Source organism: Schistocerca gregaria, chromosome 5 (assembly GCF_023897955.1).
Source record: "Schistocerca gregaria isolate iqSchGreg1 chromosome 5, iqSchGreg1.2, whole genome shotgun sequence".
Classification (NCBI taxonomy): Eukaryota; Metazoa; Arthropoda; class Insecta; order Orthoptera; family Acrididae; genus Schistocerca; species Schistocerca gregaria.
Genome location: NC_064924.1, coordinates 649,876,497 through 649,900,338, shown reverse-complemented (window position 1 = coordinate 649,900,338; position 23,842 = coordinate 649,876,497). Strand labels below are relative to the sequence as shown.

General features: G+C 42.2%; 1 protein-coding gene across 1 annotated transcript in view; it reads right to left on the bottom strand.

The window, feature by feature from the left end:
• Positions 1–23,842, bottom strand: part of LOC126272875 (probable G-protein coupled receptor CG31760) — a 644,703-nt gene that overhangs the window by 27,666 nt on the left and 593,195 nt on the right. The window contains exon 10 of the mRNA XM_049976099.1: positions 7,890–8,066. Within this exon, the coding sequence (XP_049832056.1) occupies positions 7,890–8,066 (177 nt within the window). The remainder of the gene's footprint in view (positions 1–7,889; positions 8,067–23,842) is intronic.

Here is a 23,842-nt window from a genome sequence, read left to right as displayed (position 1 = left end):
ACAGTCTCTTTAACTGTTCAGAAATGTTACTAAACCCACCCAAAGATGTAAACAACCATCCATGAGCAGCGCCTATTAGACGAAGGAGGTCCGACACCCGGTCGGTTCCAGTCATTCTACCAGGAAGGAAGTACACGGCTCGTGTTGTCTGTAGTTAAAACATGTCTGGACGGTCAAGACCACGGTTCGATGGCATCCGCGTCGTTACTTTGTGCGAGGAAGGGCTCTCAACAAAGAAAGTGTCCAGGCGTCTCAAAGGGAACCAAAGCGATGTTCTTCGGACGTGGAGGAGATACAGAGAGACAGAAACTATCGATTAAATGCCTCGTTCAGGCCACCCAGGGCTGCTACTGCAGTGTATGACCGCTACCTACGGATTATGGCTCGAAGTAACCCTGACAGCAACGCCACGTTGTTGAATAATGCTTTTCGTGCAGACACAGACTCAGACTGTGCATAACAGGCTGTATGAAACGCAGCTTCACTCCCGATGTCCATGGTGAGGTCCATCTTTGCAACCACGACACCGTGCAGCGTGGTACCGATGGGACAAACAACATGTCGAATGGACTGCTCAGGATTGTCATTACGTTCTCTTCACCGACTAGTGTCAGATATGGCTTCAACCAGACAATCGTCCGAGACGTATTTGGAGGCAGCCCGGACAGGCTGAACGCCTTAGGCACACTGTCCAGCGAGTGCAGCAAGGTGGAGGTACCCTGATGTTTCGGGGTGACATTATGTGGGGCCGACGTACATCGCTGGCGGTTATGGAAGACGCCATAATGTCTGTAGCATACGTGAATGCAATCCTCCGACCGGTAGTGCAACCATATCGGCAGTATATTGGCGAAGCATTCGTCTTCATGGATGACAATTCGTGCCGCCATCGTGCACATCTTGTGAATGACTTCCTTCGGGATAACGACATCGCTCGACTAGAGTGGCCAGCATGTTCTCCAGACATGAAACCTATCAAACATGCCTTGGATGGATTCAAAAGGGCTGTTTATGGTCGACGAGACCCACCAACCTCCCTGAGAGATCTATGCCGAGTCGCCGTTGAGGAGTGGGACAATCTGCACCAACAGTGCCTTGTTGAACGTGTGGATAGTATGGAACGACGAATACAGGCATTCATCAGTACCAGAAGACGTGCTACTTGGTATTAGAGTTAACGTTGTGTACAGCAATCTCGACCACCACCTATGAAGGTCTCCATGTTTGGTGGTACAAGATTCAAGGTGTGATTTTCATGAGCATTAAAAAGGGCGCAATTATGTTTATATTGATCTCTATCCCAATTTTCTGTACAGGTACCTCTCGGAACCGAGGCCATGCAAAAAAAATTTTGATTTGTATATTTTGTAGTGTCTGTCGGCATATACCATCATTGGTCTTTTAGAAAACTAGAAATAATATGTTGACTGAATTCACACACCTTCTCAGTTATTGGTCTTACTCTGAATAAATGACCTAATGTGTATAGGTTTCAGCGGAAACAGCGATGGTAGTAACTGATTAGTTCGTTATTTAGAAGGCTTTGTCTTTTTAATATGCACATGCGTAGGATTTTATGGTGACATTCAGTAAAGTAATTCCTGTGTATTTACCGCACACTTGACGATAATTTTTGTTAAATACTAGGGATACAGTTGCGGTCTTCTAGTCTGTAGGTATGGCGTATGTCTTCCAAATTGTTTCTGTTAATGACTGTACTTCGAATATTAGCTGCGGTCGTTCAGTATCTAACAACTCAGCGTATATCTGGTCTTCGCCACAAACTTATTATTATTTAATATCTTTATTACTTGCTGTATTTCATTTAGTAGTGACTTGTACACTGAATCAGACTTTTTACATTTACGCTAAGACTCTGGGTCAGTGGTTTTGAGTAGCAGTGAGAAGTACGTCCCCATCTTTTTTGTATGTCACTCTTGTTTGTTAGTATTTCCCCCTTTTGATCCTTTATAAACTGTCTGTTTTAGAAAATTTACATACTGTTTTTTTTATATTTTCTCTTTTATCTGACTTGTTCCATGACGCTTGACATCATCTTCATTTTCTCTTATCAATTTGTTGTAGAATTCCTTTTTCTGTTGTCTTAGGATGTGTTGTGTTTGCTGCCGGATTTTATCTCTCTCTTTCAGTGTCGTACTGTTCCTTTCTTGAATTCAACTTTTCCTCGAATTTCTTCTCTCCAGCACAAATTCTTAGAACCTTTTGCTAAACCAAATTTTGCTATGTCGTTTTCATTTTCCTGTAACCAAGGTAGTTACTTCTTACCGTCCTTGCTTTCGACGTTTGGTTGCTCCCTATTGGCCAGTTAAGCTTTTGTTAGGTACTTTTAATTGCTTCGATGACGTTTTATTTTGTACTTCCTTCCACCAGATCTCGTATGTTGTATTTTTCTTTCTATTTCCATTTAGTTCCCTTTTGAGTTCCATTTTGTTTTGGATGTAATTAACACACGGTTAGTGTCTAACATTTTTAATGCTGTTTTGGAATCTATTTTGGATACCTACATGGTCTCTCTGATTCAGTACTTGTCCGTCTGGCGATATGCATGTCCGGAAATGACACGTTTGCCTTGAAATTTTTTGCTGCTTAGCGTGAGAATATTTGTCATTGCAAAATTAATAAGTTAATTTATGAATGCAGAACCCAACATTCGAGAAGTTACCAACAGTCTCTGTATTTGTCCACTTCCTATTTTGAGTAAGCCCGTTCAATTCCATCTTGTTCATTGGAGCGCTCCCAATTCCATCCTCTATGTTTCCTGTTAGTTTAACAGTATCTGTGAACTTTTAGGGCTGTATAGGCTTTTGATTATCAAAGAGTTAGAATAGAAATCGTTGTAGGTTTGCCAATATTTGCTCCAGTATATATTTTCATGTTTGCATTGAGTATCCTGACCGGTCATCATTCTACATGAGTTACCCTCAACCTGGAAGACCAGAAGTCTTCGTTGTGGGTGCTCTACACGTAGGAGGTTTGCCTTCACTGCAGCTTGGTGTACCTATTTTGCCGGTGTTCGTTTCTGGGCTTTCCGGTTATCTTATTTTCCTAGTAATCCTTGTACATGTGGCAAGAACAAGCCACTAATGCTCATTCTGCCTTGAGCAGCAGGTCAGGTTCTGAAGTGTGGACGAGTGGATGCAAAACGGTAAGTCTATATTGACAAGCATACCCCACTTAGTGGTGGAGAACGATAATGCAGAAAAATTAATTTGTGTGATTTTCTTTGGGGAGACTGTTAGATGCAAACAAAAAAACAAATAGTACAATAACGTCTGTACATATTAACTCGGCAATTATCTCAGTATCTGCATTTACACCACTAACACTCTGTTTAATGGCAGAAACAAGGGAATGTTTGAATTTAGGAATAATAAGATGAGTAGGTCACGCAGCAACAAGGTGAGCTGAAGCCTTCAAATGGGATGGGAGACGACAATTTAGTAAGACGAGAAAATTTCTTCGATTACATCTGCATCTACACCTATGTGATTACTCTGCTATTCACAATTAAGTACCTCACAGACGGTTCAATGAATCAGCTTCAGGTAGTCTCTCTACCATTCGACTCTCGAAGGGAAAAAAACGAGTGCTTAAATTTATCTGGGCGAGCCCTGATTTCCCTTATTTTATTATGATGATCATTTCTCCATATGTAGATGGGTGCAAACAGAATGTTTCTGCTGTAGGAATATAACGGACAATATAAAGACGACAATAAAGACCATTTAACCCTATGCTAAATCAACGACACACTAGAGATTAAAAAATCAGTAAAGGTGGACAAGGGAAGTAGCATAATAACACCCAAAGAAGATGGCTATATACAAAAACCAAATAACTTCCTCATTGCAAACAATATAACAGAAATGAATAGAGACCCAACAAATAAATACATGGCCCAAACAAGGATAATTGTTAAAAAAATGTAACACTATCCGAAACAGATTATGAAAGTAAATCATGTGTAGTAATGAACCCCAGACCACCAACGCTACATAGACGACCCAAAATACATAACCATTAGTTTCTATCCACCCAGTGGTGAACATCATAGAGAACCCAACACATCTCGTTCGTCAAAAACTAAACAACATACTAAAAAATATTATACATACAAGACTAATTATAGGACAAGAAACTCATTGCAAAAAAACTACAAGACATAAATGCCGACAAATCGAAAATTTGTATCCTTTGATATAACAAACCTCTGCACTAACATGCCAGTCAACGAAACAATAACCATAACTGAAAATAATTTATTACAATATAGGAAAACATCAGTAATGGGCTCTAAATTATTTATAGAATTATTCAAATTGATACTACATCAAAATTACTTCTTTTTTAGTGAAAAATTCTTCACACAACCTGAGGAAGTTGCTATGGGATGCAGCATTGCAGGAAGTATAGCAGATATATTCTTAAATTCATTAGAAGAAAAACTTCTCAACAACACTATCCCATTATTTAAAAAATTGTATGTTACTATAGATATATTGATGACACCCTAATGCTACTTGATGGAAATACCACAGACATCCAGCTAATACACAATGCACTAAATGCAGTACATCCAAAAATGAGATTTACAATGGAACTAGAAACAACAAAGCGATGAACATTCTAGACTTTACTATAAAAAATGTTGAAAATATACACATATTCCATTTATACCGAAAACTACCACAACAGATAACATTATACATGCTACTTTGTGCCACCCAAAAGCACATAAATATGCCTACTTTCATGCCATGGTCAACATGATAATAAACCTCATTTAAGAACAAGAAGCAATACATAAAGAAAAAAAATTTAAAATATGTGGCACTACAGAATGGTTATAACCCGAAATTGGCTCAACAGATATATAACAAAAATACCACACTATTAAAATAGAAAGTACATAATGAAATAACACTTCAACGAGATACACAAACCAAACACAAATTCACATATATATTGACAACATATATAGGCAACATTTCAAACACACTAAACACAATGTTAAAGAAAACAAACGTACACCTCATATAGCACACTAAAGAAATATTAAAAATTAGATCAGGAAAAGTTAAATTACCAATGTACTCGTATCCAGGTATATGCAAATTTCATTGTAAAGGTTATGATAAGTTCTATATATGTCAGACAGGTTTGTAACTTTAATATCAGATACAGAGAACAGACTAGAAACAATGAAGGCAACCCATCAACCTTCTTTCAACACCTACAGATAGAACAACATACCACAGAGAATGTAGAAAAAGCGATCCAAATTTACCATATAACACCTAAAGCTCGCTTACTCAATATTCTGGAAGAGGTCGAAATCTACACACATGCACACAAATATCCACAACAGATACTCAACGAGCAATTGGATCAATAACACAAACACTATATAGAAAACACTTTTCAAATCATCGACCATCAAAGCGGTAAACAACCGTAGACATATGCTAAGCCCAACCAAAGACACATTCACACATAAAAATAAACAACACGGTAACAAAGGGAAGTCAATAAGTAAATGCTCTGATGTAAACTTATAACATCATTGGTTAAACGACAAACAAAAAAATTTGGGACGCACAACAAATAAAATTCAGGCTATTCTATCACTTGAGCCTTGTCCCGTGGATACGCAGGATCAGCCATCATTAATCGGATATGGCATGTTAATGTTTAAGAGGTGGCCGTATGCCCTTCCTGCCGCCACGCCGTAGCCCTTGGACGGATTTAGTGTACTTCAACTGTCTGCGTTGAGTGTAATCCATAGAATAGTGCGAAAGTGTTCAGATGTCTGCGAGCCGTGTGACTGAAGCGGTATTCACCTAGCAGGATGTGGAAAACCGCCTAAAAGCCACATCCAGGCTGGCCGGCCCATCGTTAATCCGCCGGGCGCATTCGATCTGGGGCCGGCGCGCCTACCCGAGTCCTGGAAGCAGTGGGCTAGCGCTCTCAGCTCGAAAATAAAATTCAGGCTACATCTTCCAACAAATATAGTCTATGAAAGCAATGTCATGAAATAACCTTAAAAGACGTAAGAAAAACGCTTGAGTGACTAACCAGCGATGTTACAGGTAAGGTAAGAATTCCATAAGTGTATGGTTGTCAATCTCATATATGACAAGTAGGCTACCATCTGCACTAGAAAATAGTATGTAATAAAACCAATACTTTCAGATCGCCTGATGATGGCAATAGTGCTGAGACAGGAATGCCGTGATTACATAAACATCTCAAAATAGAAGCAGCTTTTGGGACTTAATTCATAATATAGTTGTTTCCGTTTCATGTGGCCATTTTCTTCGAGGTCGTTGGTTATATTGGGAAGTGAAGCAATTGGATGGTGTAGGAAGGAACGTTGAAGTGAATTGGGGTTAGGATGAACTGTAAGGAAAACCTATTGGCTTAACCCTAGGACGCCTAAGGAGGGCGGGGGGGTTCGTTGAATTTTTTTGTGTCCCCTCTTTTTGCCCAAGTAACTTTCATACTACATATTCCCTTTGAGTTATTGTTTGTTGGCTATTTTATGTTACATTAGTGTCAGTACATTTTATAGAAAATTCCTGCTTTGACAGAAAAAATAAATAAGCTTATAATGGGTCCAACAAACCACCCCCCACCCCCTCTCTTAGGCTTCCATGCTATAGAAACTTTCCCTTAGCAGGATTTCGTATTTCTCATCTCTACAACAATGCAAGTTAGTTTCTTGTTGGTTGGTATTCCTGACATTCACAACAATGGGTTTGCTTTCAGAGGAAGTGATTGTTGATGTGAGTCAGCTGTTGTTTATCTTGTAAACTTGCAGTGAGTTAGTGCAGTTCCCAACACGTAGGCCTCCAGTAACTTTGGTGTCCTACACAGCAAAAACGAAACCAAGTAAAAACTTACTGAATTTGTCGACAATGAAGCAAAATAAAGGCACTATTGGAGGAGAGAAGAATAAAACCGAGATAAATGCATATTATAATTCCACTAAAGGTGGAATTGATACCATTGATCAAATGGCGCGTATGTACACCTGCCAGAGTGGAACAAAGGCATGGCATCCATCTGTATTTTACTCTGTTATCGACATTTGTGCTATCAGTGCAACTACCATATTTATCCAGCAACATCCAAGATGGACTGAGAAGAAAGAAAACAAATGGAAACTTTATCTTCTGCAAGCTGGGATGGAACTAGTCAAATTGCAGACAGAAGAAAGAAGTACCAATGCAAGAGGGTTATCTAAGCAAATTGTTCAATCATTGGAGACTATTCTGGAAAATGAAATCAAAGAAGTGACAACAAAATCACGTCAGCCTTCTGCAGGGAAAGGTCGGTGCCATATTTGTGTGAGAAAAGCTAAAACAAAGAAGCAGAAGTACAACTATCTAAGTAAACCAAAATGGTATTGTGGACAGTGTCATAAACATGTGTGTAAAACACACATTCAGAAAAAATTGTGAAGTGTGTCTCTTGCCTTGAAGTTGAGGACCCAGAGTAGTCTATTGTATATGAACACATTTGTTTTGTAGCATGTAAATTTTTTATTCACTCAGTCCAATATTTATAACAATTAACAACATTATTAAACCGAAGCCTTAGTTAAAATACATAAACCATTTTGAAAGTTGTAATTTTTCGTGAGTAAACTTATTTATTACCTGTGAGCTCGCTGGATCCCTCTCCCTAACCCCCCCCCCCCCTCCCGCCCTTAGGCATCCGAGTTAGGAAAAGAGGCTTAGGCGCTCTAGTGTTAAGAGTACGGAAGGGCAATGTGAGTCTAGATGTGTATATTTGCCAGAAGGGCCAGTGGCTCGTCTGGCGGTGCCTAATGCTGTAAGCGGCCGCGGCAGGTGTTCGGGGCCCACCTGGACGTCGACGTCGGAGAGGCGGCCGGTGAGCTCCGCGGCGGAGGAGTTGGTCGACGGCAGGCACTGCGAGTTGGCGGAGCGCGCCTTGGACAGGAACTTGGCCGCCTGCGGGCGCGGCGCCGCGCTGCTGCCCTCCTGCTCCAGCTTCCCGTGGCCCTTCAGCACCAGGTACGCCTGCAAGTGTGCGTATGTTACCATGAGACTCTGAATATACAAGTGCACAGGAGCCAGGACAAAAAGTTTGATCGTCCACTTATTACTCCATAGCTAACGGCTTGTAGCGATGGTAGTACCGGTTTCCGTCCCATCGCCAACGCCAAGAGCTGTCGGTCTCCTCTAGCACTTGGATGTACGATCATCGAAGTCTGCCATGTGCTGTTGGCAAGACAGGTAGCATTCAACCCTTGGGAGATCAGCTGGAGAGCTACGTGATTGAAAACTCACAGACCCAGTCACAACTGACAACGACCGATGAGCGGTCTGCTGACCACACACCCCTCCAATATCCGCATCCAGTGACCATCGGCAGAGGATGACATGGGGGGTCGCTCAGTACCGCTGCCTCTTCTGAGGCCTGTTGGGAAGAATTTTATTTTACTTTTTAAGTTACATTGGCGGGAATCCGTGGTCTAGGAGTAGCGTCCCTGATGAATAATGAAGACGCAGTCCGTCCCGGGCTCCAAACTCTCCACCGCTTAAATTTTGATTAAGAATCAGCAATGGGAACCGAACACTTCCGGCAAGAGGGTGGAGGAGCAGACAGAGGTTTTGGGCACTCTCTTGCACTGGGGTGGAAAACTGACCCTAAAAGCAGAAGAATCAGCAATGATCGAAGGCATGAGGATGCGGAAGGCAATGGAAACCACAGAATTGCAGACACATAACAAGCATCCACAGAACATGTGGCCTGTGATAGAAAAAGTTTCATGATTTCTCCATTGGTAAAAGATTCCTGAATAATCACCCATTCAAATCTCTGGGAGGGAATCGCCGAGGGGAGGTGACCATGAAAAAAAGATTCAATGATCAACGAAAGGATAACGTTCTTCGAGTAGGAGAGTGGAATGTCAGAAGCGTGAATATGGTAGGGAAGCTAGAAAATCTGAATAGGGAAATGCACAGGCTGGATCTAGATATAGTAAGGGTCAGTGAAGTGAAGTGGAAGGATGGCAAGGATTTCTGGTCAGGTGAGTGTAGGCTAATATTAACAGCAACATAAAGTGTTAAAACGGGAGTAGAATTCGTTGTGAATAGCAGGGTAGGATAAAGAGTGTGTTACTGCGAACATTACAGTGACAGGGTTATTCTTATCAGAATCGACAGCAAATCAACACAGACAACGATAGTTCAGTTATTCATGCCGATGCCACAAGCTGAAGATGAAGAGAGCGAGAGAAGGTATATGACGATATAGAAAGAGTAGAACAATACGCAAAGTGAGATGAAAATATAATAGTCATGAGGTATTGGAATGCCGTTGTAGGAGAATGAGTAGAACAAAAGGTTACAGCACAATGTGGGCTTGGGACAAGAATGGGACAGGAAAATGACTAACTGAGTTGTGCAATAAATTTCAACTAGTGATAGCGAATACTCTGTCAAACAATCAGAAGACGAGGAGGTATACACGGGAAAGGCCGGGTGACACAGGAAGATTTCAGTTACATTACATCATGGTCAGACATAATTCTGATATCAGATTCCAGATTGTAAGGCGTATTGATGAGTAGATATAGACTCAGATAACGATGTAGTAGTGATGAAGAGTAGGCAGAAGTTTAAGAGATTGTTTATGAAGAATCAATACGCAAAGAAGTGGGATACGGAAGTACGAGCTGTCTAAGGCTGTAGATACAACTATAAAAAATAGTCCAGTATGTAGTACAGTTCAAGAGGAATGGGCATCTCTAAAAAGGGCGATCACAAAAGCTGGGAAGAGAAACATAGGTACAATGAATCTACCCGCATAGAAACCATGGGTAATGGAAGAAATACTTCAGCTGATCGATGAAAGAAGAAAGTACAAAAATGTTCAGGGAAATTCAGGAATACTGAAATACAAGTCGCTGAAAAATGATATAAATAAGAGGTGCAGGGAAGCTAAGACGAAATGGTTGCATGAAAAATGTGAAGAAGTCGAAAAAGAAATGATAGTCGCAAGGAGATTCTCAGCATACAGGGAAGTCAAAACAACGTTGAGTGAAATTAAAAGCAAGAGTGGTAACGTTGAGAACGAGTCCGGAATTCCACTGTTAAATTCAGAGGAGAGAGCGGATAGGTGGAAACGGTACATTGAAGGCCTCTATGAGGGGAAGATTTGTCAGGTGTTACAGAAGGAGAAACAGGAATCGATTTAGAAGGAATATGGGATCCAGTATTAGAATCAGAATTTAAAAGTTTTGGTTTACGTAGATGAAATAACACACAAGAGACCGATAACATATCAGCAGAATCTCTAAAATCATTGAGGGAAGTGGCAACATAACGACTATTCACGTTGGTGTGTAGAATATGTGAGTCTGGCAATATACCGTCTGACTGTCGGAAAAAAATCATTCACACTACTCCGAAGAACGCGACAGCTGACAAATGCGAGAATTATGGCACAATGAGCTTAACAGCTCAGGCATACAAGTTTCTGACATGAATAATATGCACAAGAATGGAAAGAAAATAAATGATGTGTTAAATGACGATCGTTTTGGGTTCACGAAAGGTGAAGGCAGCTGAGAGAAATTCTAACATTGCGGCTGATGAAGCAAGCAAGACAAAAGAAAAATCAAGACAGGTTCACAGGGTTTGTCGACCTGGAAAAAGCGTTCGAAAATGTTAAATGGCGCAAGATGTTCGAAATTCTGAGGAGAATAGTCGCAAGCTATAAGAGAAGACAGGTAATATACAATATGTACAAGAGCCAAGAGAGAATAATAAGAGAAGGCGAACAAAAGCTGGGAATAAAAAGTGTGTAAGACAGGCATGTAGTCTTCCGGCCCAACTGTTCAGTCTGTACATCGAAGAGGCGATGATTAAAAAAAAAGTTTTAGGAGTGGAATAAAAATTCAATTGTAAAAGGGTGTCAACTATACGATTTGCTGACGACATTGCTATCCTGAGTGAAAGTGAAGAAGAATTACATGATCAGCTGTATGGAATGGACAGTCTAATGAGTACAGAATATGGGGTCACAATACATCAAAGAAAGACGAAAGTAATGAGAAGTAGGAGAAATGAGAACGTCGAGAAACTTAACTTCAGGATTGATGGTCACGAAGCAGATGAACGTAAGGAACCCTGCCATCCATGTAGAAAAATAACCAATGACGGACCAAGAAAGGAGGACATCCAAAGCAGTTAGCACTCTCATATAGGGCATTCCTGGCTAAGAGAAGTCTACTACTATAGGTCTTTAGGTCAGGAAGAAACTTCTGAAACTATACGTTTGGTTCACAGCATTGTATGGTAGTGAAACATGGACTATTGGAAAACTGGGACAGGAGAGAATCGAGGCAATCGAGATGTGATGCAACAGGCGAATGTTGAAAATTAGGTGGACTGATAAGGTTAGGCATGAGGAGGTTCTGCGCAGAATCGAAGATAATGGAATATGTGGGAAACACGTAAAAGGAGGAGGGATACGACATGTTGTAAGACATCAGGGACTGACTTTCATGGTACTAAAGGGAGCTGTAGAGGGCAAAAATGTAGAGGAAGTCAGAGATTTGAATACATCCAGCAGACTATTAAGAAGATGTTAGCACAGGTGAGAAATTCGTATCGGGCCGCATCAAACTAGTCAGAAGACTGATGGCTCATAGCATTAGTGTAGGGTAAGAATCCGGCTTGCGAACCGTGCCAAGGCACGGGTGCCATAGAGCTCAGCCTACCACCACAACACGCTTGTCTGATCGCGAGTAGGGGGAAACTGCTAACACATCGCATGTGAATGGCAATGGGTCTCACTGCACTCGACATGGTAATATATTTCACAGTTTTTATAACATAGATCACAAAAGAAACAAACTTTCAGTGTCATTTAATCACTTTTGTCCCTGAAGACACAATATAATTTTCATCTGGTATAAACTGTCGGTGTACCAACAGATGCAGCCAATAAGACTGACTTTCGCACTCAGGTTGCCACGTATTCGTGACTTATTAGGTTTCATCTTCCAAACACATATTTTAGTCGAAATATCGAAGCATTTTGGCAATCTCATTATGGAGATGTGGTTATTCCTGAACAGTTTTAACGTTAAAGGGATCTGTCTTTAAAACGGAAATTACCTTTCCAATCAGTCAATTATATCTGCATATGCACAAATATGATTTCAACTGATATGACAAACGGTCTCGAAAACAGCTCCAAATTGTCCTCGAAACTGTTAGGAAACTATCCTTATGATACTTTCAAGGGCACTATGAATTCTCCTAATTTCCCACTATCTTTAACTGCATTGACTTAACGAAAATGAACTGTGATTATAAGAACGAGTCCCTCCTTCAACGCTGTTGTCTCTTTAATTGCATTCCTTTCACATCAGATAGAGTTGTTTCTCAACGTGCAGTGCCTTACTGCAGTGCGCAGTCAAGTCCAATGAAAATGCTAGATCTGCATTCCATTTGGGATATTATTATTTTCGTTCCTGCAAAATTTAATCCTTCAATAATTCGATAACGACGTGTTTTAAATCTAAAAATAGTTCCAGCCAGTCCCTTTGACTTCACGAAAGCACTTTCTAGTAACATGTAAAGTGTCCATACCGTTCCTTCATTTCCATTTAAAACTGTTGCAGTCGCTTGTGCAATAATGCATAACACTTCTGAAATCCTTCAATTCCTGCTACCAATTTCTTCAAGTGCCCCATATCTGTAAATTTAGCACAAAGCGCGTCCTGCTCTATAGAATTTCATTTGTCGATTGTTGTTACTTTTCGTTCTTTCATTGTAAACTAAATTTTTAAATTCTTCCAGCATATTAATGCAACATCATTTCGTAGCAGATGTGCATAATATTTACTGAGAATTCTCATCCCTCTCTTGTGTAGCTCCCATTCATTTCAAAAAGCGTGTGATGATAGATCGCTAGACTGCCTGATTTTGGGCGAACAGTCACTGGACCTGTGATGGTCCCTCATGCCCGAAACAAATAGCGGAAATTAAACAGCGCTGACATCACGATTCGGCCAAATTGAAGACAGTTGTGCCGGCCGAAAAATGCCACACAGCGTTAGTCAATGAAATGTCGCAGTCTTCCGGGTACTTTGGAGAAGGACCGAGCAAAGCCGGTGGGTCTTGGCCCACACGTGGTCCGTACACTACGCAGGCGTGAAGTGTGGCATGTCGTGTCCTGCTGTGCTTTACAGCATTCCATTTGCGTGCTAATGCAACCTGATTATTCCTGGCTTAAATTAGTTGATGGTGGGAAGAGGTGTGTAACAGTTACTGGTGCTCGCTCGGTACAGGCGTCCCTACTGAACATATCAATGAACTGCGTTAAGATTGAATTTACGCACGTAATACTGAGAGCAAGTATGGCATTAGAGCTCCGGTATATGGGCGTGTAATCTCTGGTTAATGTCACATAGGTGTTGAACAAGGCTCTCTAATTCTCACCAGGAAGTAATGATGATTATGATTACGGTTGACGTATTCGTAAAAAAGGCAAAGACCAGTTATCCATTTTAAGACGTGTAAACTCTGCTTTTTTGTTCCGCAAAAAATATAACGACATCATAACTTTAAAATTTCGTTCTTTACGAGAAAACTTTTGTAATTACATCTGTTGTATGAGAGGGAAAGTTATAAAGGTTATACATACACAGAGCGTTTATTACACATGGTTGACAGACTGTTTCAACATAATACAGAATTGAAAACTTTGGGGTCACTTTCGCTGTGATGTCACAAAAAAATCGCTTGCAGACGTGTTAATACGATGAATATACACTGATGCAAAATGTGTGAGTTGAGGGCTGTTTTTGTGGATTATTGAATATGATCTTAAGCCACACAAGAAGATTGCAATAGCATGAGCTCATATAATTACTATTAACGTCGTCAATGGGACCAGATGCTGATGTGGTATGATTGTAACATCGTCGTGAATAGGAGATTTGTCAGTTGTACAATAGCTGTAAACCGCGACATTAACTGAAACTTTTGGTCGATAACTCAGTACAGCTCTGATATCTCCAATACTTAGCAACAGGCTTTCTTTCTGGGAAGGAAACTTCACTCTATACTTCTGTTAACACTAATCGAGAATTTATACTGTCTACCTATTAAAACGAGCGATGTTTGCCGTTAAAAATCCAAAAAGAAGGGTGATTGATCCTGAGTGAAAGACTGTGTGCTGGAATAGAGAAGTGTTGTTTTCTCTCGAGGTATCATTTCTTTGAAGCTAATGTTAATTTTCAAGAGAAATTCAGTAGGGGAAATGTTATCGTTCACGTCACTCACTTGAGACGGATTTCAAAAGACCATAGCAAGACAAATACACTTGTCTCATTTATGTATGTTGGTTCAGTGACCGCGATGAGCTACTTAATTCATAATGCACGGACGTTCACTCGTTCTAAGTAGCATCTCGTGGTCGTGCGGTAGCGTTCTCGCTTCCCACGCCCGGGTTCCCGGGTTCGATTCCCGGAGGGGTCAGGGATTTTCTCTTCCTCGTGATGGCTGGGTGTTATGTGGTGTCCTTAGGTTAGTTATGTTTAAGTAGTTCTAAGTTCTAGGGGACTGATGATCATAGATGTTAAGTCCCATAGTGCTCAGAGCCATTTGAACCATTTTTTTGTATGTATCCAAAGTTAAACCGTGTGAACTAGGTGAAACAGAGGATTACTTTTTCATCAAGAGTTTCGTGGCAAGTAAATACTGTATCAGTACGTTTTAGTGATCTATGTATAGTGTTACACGTGGAAGCTATCCATTGTTCTTTTGACTTTTGTCGACATCGGTTGATTTGGCGATACTTTCTGCAAACTGTATTCATTGAACGACACTGGTACATTTGCTGTCTATATTTCATGAATTTTCAAGATAAGCTATTAATTCTACCTACTATGCTTAACCGTCTGTATCAGTAGCTATTGTTAAACTAAATTCATTGCCTGCGAAATGCTTTCACTGGTATATCTTTTATGCCTCAAGTCGACACACTTCGTGATAATTTTTTGACCTATTCTAAAACTGACAGGACAAGATCTAATTATCGGAAACTTTTGATTTGTGCCAGTATAGAATACACGGTTGGCTGGGTGATACTACACTATATTGGGTGGTGAGAAACAGTTTGAGAAGCTTGTAAGAGTGTTGCATGGAAGGTTCTGCTAAGAAGTAGTTGCTACGAAAAAGATTCGAACCGTCGCATAGTTTCCTCCTTATTTAGCACTGAAGGTAGCGAATCGGGTAGTCACGCTTGCGAATCCCAGCAGCCTGTCAGAGACGTTGTAGCCAAACCCATTCTTCATTTGATTTCCTTATACCGAGGAAACGCAAATCTTGCTCATCTAGTTAATATTTGCCACATTCCAAAAACGTACATTGTAACTAGTAGTGAGCATCTGAAGACGTGGTAATTCCCAGATCCACAGATGTCTGTGCGTACCGCATTTTAGCGCTTGTAAACGCATGAATTTTCGATTGCGACACCCGGAAACGGTGGTACGTGTCCAGTTTCTTCTTAACAGTTATTCCTCAGCACAATATCCACCATAATATCGTTACAACCTCTTCAGGCTCTTTCTCATTACCCTGCATACAGGAAGCGTGGTTTAAAATACTGCAAAAATATGCTGTTTTCACCTACATCTATGCTCTGGACAGGGAATAATTCTCATTTTACTATGTCTTAGAGTTTACAAAAAAATCGTTCAAATGGCTCGGAGCACTATGCGACTTAACTTCTGAGGTCATCAGTCGCCTAGAACTTAGAACTAATTAAACCTAACTACACATCCATGCCCGAGACAGGATTCGAGCCTGCGACTGTAGCGGTCACTCAATTTAGAGTTTACAAGCGTCCGATGGTGCACTGGAAGGATGCGTGCTTATATTTCTAAGTTCACCTCGTAACAGGTCTAATATTGACTGCGCGGTAATTTCTCTCTACATTTCCCAATGCTGGCTTTATAGGTGGGCTTTCGCCGGATATTTCGTGCGTTTTCAAGCACTTGCTAGTCCGCGGTTTTCAGCATTTCGTGATATATCCCTATGATTCAAGCAAACCTGTGACCATTCTGGTTATTGCTATTTGGTATTGGTTTCGCACACCTGAGAAACACTTTAAGATGGTTCGTTAAAGTGTTTTGTAAGCAATATCCCTTATTGACTAACAGCATTTTCCATGTGTGCTATCAATAATGCTATCAATAACTCTACCTCCTGTCTTATTGCCAACTATGTGCTGGTTCCTTATCATATCTCCGTCACTGGTTAAACCTTGGTAACGCATATAAGGCGGGTAGTATACGTACTGATTCACACATATTGTAGTTATAAGATACCACGTGTTTTGCTTTATGTGAAGTGCAATACTTCATCTTTCTGAACCTTTAATTCCAGCTGTTTACATTTCACGGCTTTTAAAAAAATGTTCAAAAATGTGTGAAATCTTATGGGACTTAACTGCTAAGGTCATCAGTCAATAAGCTTCCACACTACTTAACCTAAATTATCCTAAGGACCAACACACACACCCATGCCAGAGGGAGGACTAGAAACTCCGCCGGGATCAGCCGCAAATTCCATGACTGCAGCGCCTAAGACCGCTCGGCTAATCCCGCGCTGCCACGGCTTCTAAATCTTATCAAGATTTAACTGAATGTTCGTAGAGTTTTCCAGACAGTGATTTATTAACTGCAGTGCCTGAATTTATGACGTTAGTATTATCTTTGTCAGCCAGGCCACTAACAGACTCATACAACTTCAACGACATCAATCTACGTTCCAGGAGCATTTCAAAAATGTTTCAACGATGACTGTCCGTCCTAGGTTTAAATATACCTTCTCCGTCATCGTCCTTGCATGATAGATTCATATCGTGGCGCACCCTTATGTGGTTACCACACGTATCTGTACATTATTCGTCAGCTGGCAACGGACAGGTTACATCCGTCTCAAGACTAATCCGCTTATTGGATCGTCACTTTATCCGGAATTGCATTCAAATTTATCTTTACAGACTATTCGTCAGCAGTCCAACTAAATGGACCAGTTTATTTGTATTTTTCTACAAGTTGTACAAAAGACATTTTGCTGTGTCGTAGTCTCCTTCTTGTGATACTACAGGTAAATAAAAAGTATGAAAGTAGCGTTCGATTGAGAAACTCGAAGAATTTAACTTATTATTATTTGATTAGGAAGAAAAAGAAAAGTACTGAAAGAAGAAGAAGTTACCATAGAATCTATAAGGTTCCACGACTAGTGCAATTCAAAGTAAGAGCATCTCGGTAGAACACTTCGAGCCATTCGCCACTGCATTGTATACTGATTATCATTCCTGTGACCGACTGACTCAAGGAAGCATCTTCGAACGAAAGTGGAGAAGCTAACTGAAGTGTCTCTCGAACCCTACTCTGTTCTAAGTACCATACTAATATAATTTAATCTAAATCACTGTATCATCCATTGTGCGTGATTACTCTGTTTCATCTGACTACTATCCAGTGGCGATTCTTCGATACTACAGCTATTACAGGTTTTTAACGTTACAATTAATCGCAAGCCCTGGCAAGGTGACAGTGCGTTATAATCTACAGATGTGTGTCTCCTGACTTGGAAGATGTTAGTCGTCAGTCTGTCATCTATGGCTGTAGTGAAAGTTACATAAACGTCGTTGCTTATTGAATGACCGAGGAGTTTAACGAATGTGCTGTTATCTGCGTCGACATCTCTAAATCATCTGCTGTAAGCTGTGCTGTCGGTACCAGTATCAATGTGTCATCGCGAAACGTCAGCGCTGCCGTTCCCAATGAAATCTGCAGTGCTTTCAGACAGCTCCACTCCATCCCCTCCTACAGTGAGTGACCCATTTGCGGTGCAGGGTTGGGACAAAAATATGGAAAGACAGCGAAAAACGCGTGCTTGAACATAAATTTAGAGGCTAGACGAGCTAGCAGGTTGTGACGTTGAATTTGACTACGAAAGGCCAACAATGCAATCTTCTCACTAACTTGCAAGTGTCTTGCAAGTGTCATTCGTGGTCAGAACGGTTTTCTGTGTAGTCGTGAGTGAATTACATCGGATCTCAGTGAATTAGAACGTGGGCAAATGGTTGGTGCTCCTATGGTGGACACTTTGGTAGCCACGGGAGCCGATGTGTTTGGTGCTCGGAGAGGCATCATATCTAAGATTTATCCGCATACATGGAAAGCCGAAAAATTTATCGGCTTAGTCACAAAGCGGACAAAAGTGTGTGTTGAGTGATTGTGACAGACGGTAATTGAACGGTCATTGAAGAGGAGTATGGAGAAAAATAAAATGACCACAGCTGTAAAAGTCATTTCACATTTGAACGTCACACACGCGGACCCTGTAACACTAAATTTACCATAAGGGAGTTTCGTAAGCAGGTAATTCCCAAAACCGCTCATCATTATTGCAAATTCCCGTAATATAATGTGGTGCCGAAACCATAGAACCTGAAATGTGGACAATGGAAGAAAGTAATTTGTTCAAATGTGTCTTTTTCAGAATGTTTCCAACTTCTGGCCCCGGATGGTCCCAAGAATGGAGCAGGACAGCTGTTCGATGATGATTTGGCAGCCATATCGCAGAATTCCATGTGACCATGGTCAGTCTGAGTTCGAGTTACTGCCAAAGGTTACATGTCCATTTTTGTCCACGGTACGATATTTGTTCCCCAGTTGTGATCCCGTGTTCGATCATGACTGGGCGTTACTTGAAACAGCACTCTTTCTCCAGGACTGGTCTTGTGAGCACGAGGATGGATCGTCGCACTTTCGCTGGCCACCATTGTCACGACACCTACATATTATGGAGTCTTTGAGTCTGCTTTGGAGAGTACGTGATCGCTGTCCACCTCCATCATCGTTACCTGGACTTGTCGCTGCTTTCCAATCCATTCCAACACAACTGAAAGCTGTTTTCGGTTCTAAAGTGCTGTCTGCACCGTTTTAGACATGTTAAAGGAGGATTGGTTTTTGGGCTTTTCATATTTTTGACACACCCCTGTATGTGCTGCCATAATCTAAGGTACACAGTGGCGATATTGGTCCACAGAAAACCAACACACCTGCTCGGTTTTCTACTGCTATAGCAGTGTGATAAGGGGCCAGCGAGTGAAACTGTTGACCACTCCATTACATAAAGGCATTTTTTTTGTTTGACTGTATGACAGTTTTCACTAACATGCTAAATACACTCCTGGAAATTGAAATAAGAACACCATGTATTCATTGTCCCAGGAAGGGGAAACTTTATTGACACATTACTGGGGTCAGATACATCACATGATCACACTGACAGAACCACAGGCACATAGACACAGGCAACAGAGCATGCACAATGTCGGCACTAGTACAGTGTATATCACCTTTCGCAGCAATGCAGGCTGCTATTCTCCCATGGAGACGATCGTAGAGATGCTGGATGTACTCCTGTGGAACGGCTTGCCATGTCATTTCCTCCTGGCGCCACAGTTGGACCAGCGTTCGTGCTGGACGTGCAGACCGCCTGAGACGACGCTTCATCCAGTCCCAAACATGCTCAATGGGGGACAGATCCGGAGATCTTGCTGGCCAGGGTAGTTGACTTACACCTTCTAGAGCACGTTGGGTGGCACGGGATACATGCGGACGTGCATTGTCCTGTTGGAACAGCAAGTTCCCCTGCCGGTCTAGGAATGGTAGAACGATGGGTTCGATGACGGTTTGGATGTACCGTGCACTATTCAGTGTCCCCTCGACGATCACCAGAGGTGTACGGCCAGTGTAGGAGATCGCTCCCCACACCGTGATGGCGAGTGTTGGCCCTGTGTGCCTCGGTCGTATGCAGTCCTGATTGTGGCGCTCACCTGCACGGCGCCAAACACGCATATGACCATCATTGGCACCAAGGCAGTAGCGACTCTCATCGCTGAAGACGAGACGTCTCCATTCGTCCCTCTATTCACGCCGCTCGCGACACCACTGGAGGCGGGCTGCACGATGTTGGGGCGTGAGCGGAAGACGGCCTAAAGGTGTGCGGGAACATAGCCCAGCTTCATGGAGACGGTTGCGAATGTTCCTCGCCGATACCCCAGGAGCAACAGTGTCCCTAATTTGCTGGGAAGTGGCGGTGCGGTCCCCTACGGCACTGCGTAGGATCCTACGGTCTTGGCGTGCATCCGTGCGTCGCTGCCGTCCGGTCCCAGGTCGACGGGCACGTGCACCTTCCGCCGACCACTGGCGACAACATCGATGTATTGTGGAGACCTCACGCCCCAAGTGTTGAGCAATTTGGCGGTACGTCCACCCAGCCTCCCGCATGCCCACTATACGCCCTCGCTCAAAGTCCGTCTACTGCACATACGGTTCACGTCCACGCTGTCGCGGCATGCTACCAGTGTTAAAGACTGCGATGGAGCTCCGTATGCCACGGCAAACTGGCTGACACTGACGGCGGCGGTGCACAAATGCTGCGCAGCTAGCGCCATTCGACGGCCAACACCGCGGTTCCAGGTGTGTCCGCTGTGCCGTGCGTGTGATCATTGCTTGTACAGCCCTCTCGCAGTGTCCGGAGCAAGTATGGTGGGTCTGACACACCGGTGTCAATGTGCTCTTTTTTCCATTTCCAGGAGTGTATAATACAATAAATTGGAGGAACAAAAAGACGACATTACATTTGTCAGTCTTAGTTTTCCTAATATACTAGAGTTTTCTTAGACTTAAAAATAATTACAGGGATTAGATGATGAACACGTATGCATAAACGATATTAATACCAACTACCGGAGAATAGGGCTCGCTGGTTACCTATGAGCTAAATACCCTGTCATCACCATGACATAAAGTATTTAATTCTGTGAAACATTTCTATTGATTTGTCAACAGAAACTTTTTGTTTCAATTTGGTTATATATCCGTCCAAAGCTTCCTGCCGTCTGTCACCTATATAAACAAATTTATATTTTGTGGAATAAAAATTAATACAGTCAAATGGTGAGATCATCATATAAAACAAAGTTCATTACAACTGTGAGTTTCGTTAATTTCTTGAATTTTTTATGTACAAATGGTTGTTTGGTAGTGTTAGCATGGCCTTATTTTCGTCCTGCCACCTAAATCAGGTACTGATAATAACAAATGAAAATATGTTCAAAATGTTCAAATGTGTGTGAAATCTTATGAGACTTAACTGCTAAGGTCATCAGTCCCTAAGCTTACACACTACTTAACCTAAATTATCCTAAGGACAAACACACACCCCCATGCCCGAGGGAGGACTCGAACCTCTACCGTGACCAGCCGCAAAGCCCATGACTGCAGCGCCTCAGACCGCTGCCTAATCCCGCGCGGCCAAATGAAAATATATGTAGACAAATGCATTCCCTAAATTTCAGTGGATTTGTCTATGAAACACGTCTAAGTTATCAATGCCGCAAGATCACAGGTTAATGTATGCACGAGATAAGTCATTGCAAAAGTGAGAAGCTGGTACACGGTAACCAGAGAAACCGCCAAAAAGTTGAAAGCAAACGTGAATACGTGCACGGATTGATTGCACCGGTGCTGGATGTCAGTTTGTGGGATGGAGTTCCATGTCCGTTGCAATTGGTTGTCAATACAGGGGCGGTTAATGCTATTTGTGAAGGACGCTGGAGTGGTCGTTCGATGATGCCCAATATCTGCTCGACTGAAGGCAGATCTGCTATTCGAACAGGCCATAGCAACACGTCGGCACTCTGCAGCGCATGTTGAGTTACAACAGCGATATGTGGGCGACTGTTATCCTGTTGGAAAACACTTCCTGGGATGGTGTTCATCGATGGTAGCGAAACAGATGAACCACCGGACTGGCGGACATATTTGCAGTCAGAGTGCATGAGGTCTCCCGCTTTTATACGAAATCGTACTCCTTACGAGAACTGCAGGTGTAGGTCTAGTGTTTTACTAGCATGAAGACAGATTATCTGCAGGCCCTCAACTCTTCTCCACCTGGGCAACACACGGCCACGACTAGCACAAAGAAGAACCAGCTTTCTTCAGAAACAGAACAGAGCTCCCCGCTGCCCACCAACAAGCTCTCGCTTGACAACACTTAAGCCGCTAATGACGGTGGTCTGTGATCAGTGGAATGCACACTACAGGATGTCTGTCTCGGAGCGTTCCATGAAATAACAGCTTTTTAATAGTTCGTTGTGACGCTGTGGTGGTACCAATTGCTACTCAAATTGCTGCTGCAGGTGCCTTATGACGTGCTAGAGCCATACGCCTAACTGGATGGTCTTCCCTCTTGGTAGTGCCATGTTACCTTCAGTAGTAAGACTTCTAGAGACCCAACATTCATGGCTGCCAGTAATCGTGTACAGTGGCTACATAGCCGCCAAATCTTCCAACAGAATCGGAGAAGGAACACTCAGCTTATCTTTGCTCAATTACACTACCTCGTGACCTGTTGATAACGGCGTCTTTGTGGCCTTAAAGGCATTCTTGAACAATATCAAGCCGGCTGCTGTGGTCGAGCGGTTAAAGGAGCTTTAGTCCGGAACCGCGCGGCTGCTACAATCGCAGGTTCGAATCCTGCCTCGGGCATGGATGTGTGTGAAGTCCTCAGGTTAGTTAGGTTTAAGTAGTTTGAAGTTGAAGGGGACTGATGACCTCAGAAGTTCAGTCGTATAGTGCTCAGAGCCATTTGAACCATTTTTTGAACCAATATCAACTCACCACGTCCAGTCTCAGACGCAACAAATGCTAACGGCAGTTGGAGCTTGTATTTAAAACAAACCTCATATGCATCCTCATCGTGACGTCACTAGTGGCACTCTTATGCGACTGGCGCGAAACGTGAATAGACATCCTTCATATGTAGAAATACTAGCAACTTCATCCATGCCGCACAATTCCTTCTTGGTTTCACGATTTTATATATGTATCTCCTTGACTTCCATTTGCTTCTTACTGTGACTAGATATTTTCTCCTGTCTTGCTTTATGTTCATATTAAGGTATATGTTTTGAAGTCGGCTTCACTTTTTCATACATCCCAATAAGGAATATGAAGCCCAATTTAAAGAGAAGGAAAGTGAGTGTCAGTGTGGGTGTACAGTATATTCAAGTTAATCTGAGGGCGAGAAGATTAGTGTTCAACGTCTCGTCAATAACGTGGTCATTAGAAACGGAACATAAGCGCAGAATGGAAAGGGATACGGAAGGAAATCGGCCTTGTCCTTTCGAAATAACCACCTCGGCAATTTACCTTCAGCGATTATGGGAAAAAACGAGAAACCTAAAGCAGGCTGGCTGGACGCGGGGTTGAACCGTCAGCCCCACCGAATGGCAGTCACCTGCACTCTCCACTGCGCTAGCCACTACGCAAAATTCCATTCCTAAGTCGCATTTGGCACTTATTAGTAACTTTAGTGTCGACTGTCTTTTATTCACGAGTGCCAGCAACCACAGAGATCTCCTGTATAACGGCTGTGGTATAACGAGATCAGTTGAGCTTCGTTCCGAAGTTGTAATTGGAACGTATTACCATTTGTTCATGACTGCCAGCAACCTCAGCGATATAGTGGCATGGTGACGTCTCGTGTAATGTGTGTCAATGAGAAATAAATGAGTAAGGGATATTTGAACACGAGCGTCTGTATAGTGTGCTTTCACGAAATGTCCGTGTCTTAATTTATGCCATCTCTGCTGACTTCCTCCGCAAAAGGCAGTCTTTCATGGTTATGTTCGTCGAGCAGAATTGTGAACCAAAGTGACAGTGCTGCGGGGTCATAAGCCA